Source organism: Callionymus lyra, chromosome 14 (assembly GCF_982586985.1).
Source record: "Callionymus lyra chromosome 14, fCalLyr1.hap1.1, whole genome shotgun sequence".
Classification (NCBI taxonomy): Eukaryota; Metazoa; Chordata; class Actinopteri; order Syngnathiformes; family Callionymidae; genus Callionymus; species Callionymus lyra.
The window spans coordinates 19,031,034-19,035,556 of NC_141831.1; the positions used below are offsets into that span (position 1 = coordinate 19,031,034).

Genomic DNA, 4,523 nt, shown 5'->3' on the forward strand with positions numbered 1-4,523 from the left:
TCCATCCATCCATCCATCCATCCATCCATCCATCCATCCATCCATCCATCCATCCATCCATCCATCCATCCATCCATCCATCCATGCATCCATCCATCCATCCATCCATAATTCCATCCATCCATCCATCCATCCATCCATCCATCCATCCATCCATCCATCCATCCATCCATCCATCCATCCATGCATTCATTCATCCATCCATCCATAATTCCATCCAAAATTCCATCCATCCATCCATCCATCCATCCATCCATCCATCCATCCATCCATCCATCCATCCATCCATCCATCCATCCATCCATCCATCCATCCATCCATCCATAATTCCATCCATAATTCCATCCATCCATCATCCCCACTAATTGACCCTTCAATTCGAAAACATGGAAGATCTCAACTTTTAAAAAATAAACTAATTCAATTGAAATTTATTTGATGTTACAAATGAATCTCAAGAGAAACAATGAGCTGATTATATTATTAAGATAAAATAATTGGAAGAACAGATTTATGTTCTTAAATACTACAATATGTATTTATGAGAGAAACTGAAGAAAATGTAAATATTAATGAGGCTTTAAATTAAAAGAAACTGACTATAACGCTCCTCTCTGATCTAAGGTTAATTGAAAAGCTTCTGACATGAGTATATTGTAGGATCTCTAATGCTCCTGTGGGGCCGCATAGAACGTCTTGATGTGTCGGATTTAACCCTCTGGCCATGAGTTCGACACGTGATCCACAGAACGTCCGTATATATTCACGTCAAGCATTATGAAACCCACTCATTTTCACTCAAACACACCACATCCCTCCAGGTCCTCCCTCTCAGGGCTTTTTCCAGGCGCTGACAGGCAATGATGGAATGATTGTGTCTAACATTTGAATAACTGCCAATTTTAAATGCTAATTCTCCTCCCGGACTACAGAACAGATGTCACACCACACTCTCCACATTGCAGCAACAGCGCAGCATGGTTCCCAGCATGAGCAATTTAAAAACTCAGATATCTGCAAGTTTGCAAAAGGTCACTAAGTGACACTTCAATTTTTGGCTGAGTGAACTTCATCGTCCAGTCCCTTTTTTTTTCTGCAGTTTTTACTTGCACATCCGGGATAATTACGGTTAATGACTGATGGCATTTGGCAAAAAGTTAACAATTAGTGCCACTTATAGCAGGAAAGAATTGAGGAAGAACTGCGAAGAGTGAGCGGTGTAAATGAAGTTCAGGAAGAGGAGGCTGGAACTCGGGAGTGTTGGGGGAAAATGGGACAATGCTGACTGAGTAAATGGGGGATTGAGGAGGCTTTGAGGGGCTTGCTGGAGGGAGATAATGAGTCCTATCGGAGTCAGGGAGAGGGAGAATCCAGGTGATTGTTCCCACGTGAGCGGAGCTGGAAACGAGGTAAGAAAAGTCCACCATTATTTAAAGTTCCCCCTATCTTCACCTGCACTACGTCACCTTAATTATCTGTATTTTTTTTAAAGCGATTTGCCTTCTGAACCAACAAGAGAAACTTTTCCTAAAACCACATGTGAATTGAGGATATATTATAGTATACTGTATATCAAAATATGACAACCGCAAAAAAACATACCGCTTAATATTTGTTTCGTTATGAGCTGTAATGTGATCATTTGTTCCCCTTGACTTTAAACGCACCATTATTTCTTAGGTAAATGTGAATAACTGGGCAAAATTAAAAAATAATTTACCAACATAGTACTTTCTTCCATTTAACAAATACAGACCACTTACCTACAAGACAAATTTAGCTAATAGTTATAACATCTTTTTCCTATTCGTATACGCTGTTTTTGGAGTCCACCAGTATTGCACACAGTACACATGTGCAGATGTAGACATGTGCACCTCTTTTGTCAACATTTATAATTAAAATTTCCTTCAATTTTATGTATAAATGCTGATGGTATTTTGCAGATAGTTATATCCAGGTTAAAGTGCCTTAACTTGAAAACATTCTGAAGGTAATTCCGCGTGTTTCAACAGTCTGCTATGGTGCTGTCAGGAATGTTTTTTTTTTCATTCTGCCGTCCTTTTGTTTAAGCTCCTTCTTTTTTATTTTAAATCGGTGTATACATACATGCTGCAGTGTATCCCATCTGGTCTCACCCGGACACCACTTTGTGCTGTCCATTTTGAGTAATGGGATTGATCTTTTCCAGCGTGACCTCAGTGTCGCTGTCTAAATTCCCGGAGATGGCGGGGGAAAGTTTCTCCAGGGCATTGTTCCCTCTCGCCACCTCCACTTCAAGACCACATCCATGCTTTGTCGGTAGCTCCTCCTCCTGACACAGGATGCTGTGCGGAATCACACAGCTCGCCGAGTGATTGCCCTCCTTCGGGATGAGACCCTTCGGCTGATACTGACAGTTGGCGTTAGAATTTGAGGCGCCCATGTTGTTGTTAATACTCACTATCTCGATTGTGTTGCTGCCCGGGCAGAGCCGGTGGCAGCCCAGCAGGATGGAGAAGGCCTTGCGGAAGTCTGCGTTGAAGGCATAGATGATGGGGTTGAGCGAGGAGTTGGCCCAACCGAACCACACGAACACGTCAAAAGTGGTCGAGCTTATGCAGGGGAAGTCGTTGGCGAGGTCCGGCGAGTTGGGCTCACAGAAAGGAACCATACAGTTTAAAATGAAGAAGGGTAACCAGCAGCACACGAACACTCCCATGATGACGGAAAGAGTCTTCAAGACTTTGGTTTCTCGTTTGAAGGACATTTTGAAGGAGCTCTCCGTCTCCATGCTGGAACTATTCCCCATACTGCTGTGGCGGTTTTTGGCGCTCTCAGCCGCCCGCTCCAGGGCGGATATTCTTCGTATCTGTTTTTGGGCGATGCGGTAGATGCGGGTGTACGTCACGATCATAATGAGCACGGGGATGTAGAAGCTGATAAGCGAGGAGGAGATGGCGTACGTCCTGTTAAGGCTGGAGTCGCAGTTGTCGGGCGGAAGCTCGCCCGCGAATGTTCCGTTCAGCTCTGCGTAGCTGGTCGTCTGAGCTTTATGCCAGTTCAGCTGAACCGGGATGAAGGAGATGAGTACAGACAGAGTCCACGCCACGCTGATCATAAGACACGCGACCTTAGGCGTCATCTTGCGCTCGTACCGAAAGGGGCTGGAGATGGCCCAGTAGCGGTCAACGCTAATAACGCACAAGTTCAAGATGGAGGCGGTGGAGCACATGATGTCAAACGCCACCCAGACGTTGCAGAAGGCGCCGAACGGCCAGAAGCCGACGATCTCGGTGGCCGCCTTCCACGGCATCACCAGGATGGCGACCAGCAGGTCCGAGATGGCCAGCGAAATCACGAAAAAGTTGGTGACCTTGGACCGCAGATGCCTGAACTTGGTGACGGCGACGCACACGAGCGTGTTGCCTAGCAGCGTGGTGAAGATAAGGAGGGAGAGGAAGCATCCTGTCAACACGCGTTTGGACGAGTCTCTCTCCAGGAGCAGCTGCTTGCCATCTCGAACTGTCGAGAAATTCTGATCCATTGTTTATATTACACTGCGAGAGAAGGGATGGGTGGAGAGGGGGGGGACGTCAGCAGTCACCCCATCACATCCCCAGCCTCCTGCCGATGTGCCAGCACGGGGTCGGTGTCAGACGGTGAGCGGCAGCGTCGCTGGAGAGGAGGATTGTCTGGGCACCAGCTCTCCCACGGACCGGGTTATCCATTGGCTCCTTGTCTTTACCATCCTCTCCGCTACATCAGAAACTCCTCTCCAGAGATACGGCCCCCGAAATGTTCCTCAAATCCTGCAGCAGCAGAACACACAGCAGACATTCTATAGTGAAGCAGAAAAAGTGAGTGATGATCTCAAAGTCTGTGAGCCTCAAACCCTCAGCGAAAGTTTGACTCCATACTGGCAGCCAGCTGTTGAACAAACAGAGGCTTGTGCGATCATTAGCCTTATATACCACCTCATCAATAGCATGTATCGACGCTTTTTTCACGCTACGTTTATCTGATTAGTTTAATGATCCTCCGGGCGTTTCCACTGTAACTGTAACCTTTATTGACTCGGATCATCTACTATCTTTATTATTCTTATCTTTGCTGCCACCGGCAGTCAGATAAAAAGATGCCATCAGTATAACACAATCTTCTTTTGATGTAATCCTAATGGAAGGTCTTTTTTTTGAGGGTTTTAAAAAATACTTTAAAACATCTAAAACACTTGGACATGCTCAGATGTAGAATTTTAAACATTTTCCTCACACCATCTTCTCTTCTAAGAGACATTAAAAAGAACATCATTTCCAGCAAGTTAAATAAAAACAAGAAGAGAATTGGTTCTCACCGTCTCTGCGTCCTTCATTTCTCGACTCCTCGGTCCCTCCGACCTGTTCCTTTTTCATCCAAAAACATCCTCGTGGCGTGACATTCGGTGGCCGTGTGACGCGTCGGACTGGAGAAGGTAATGAAACTCCGGTCTCTCCTCCGCGGTGCGTTCAAGTGCGCCCCTCTCTCTCCTCTCGCGCCGCCGT

General features: G+C 45.9%; 1 protein-coding gene across 1 annotated transcript; it reads right to left on the reverse strand.

Moving 5' to 3' along the window:
* Positions 1-2,077: 2,077 nt before the first annotated feature.
* drd1b (dopamine receptor D1b) lies at positions 2,078-3,731 on the reverse strand. Its single transcript, XM_087807777.1, has one exon. The coding sequence runs from the start codon at positions 3,524-3,526 to the stop codon at positions 2,135-2,137; it is 1,392 nt and encodes a 463-aa protein (XP_087663903.1). The 5' UTR covers positions 3,527-3,731; the 3' UTR covers positions 2,078-2,134.
* Positions 3,732-4,523: the final 792 nt, after the last annotated feature.

Excerpts from the sequence above, each read along its gene's own strand:
- drd1b (XM_087807777.1), bottom strand. The coding sequence starts at position 3,526 with ATGGATCAGAATTTCTCGACAGTTCGAGATGGCAAGCAGCTGCTCCTG.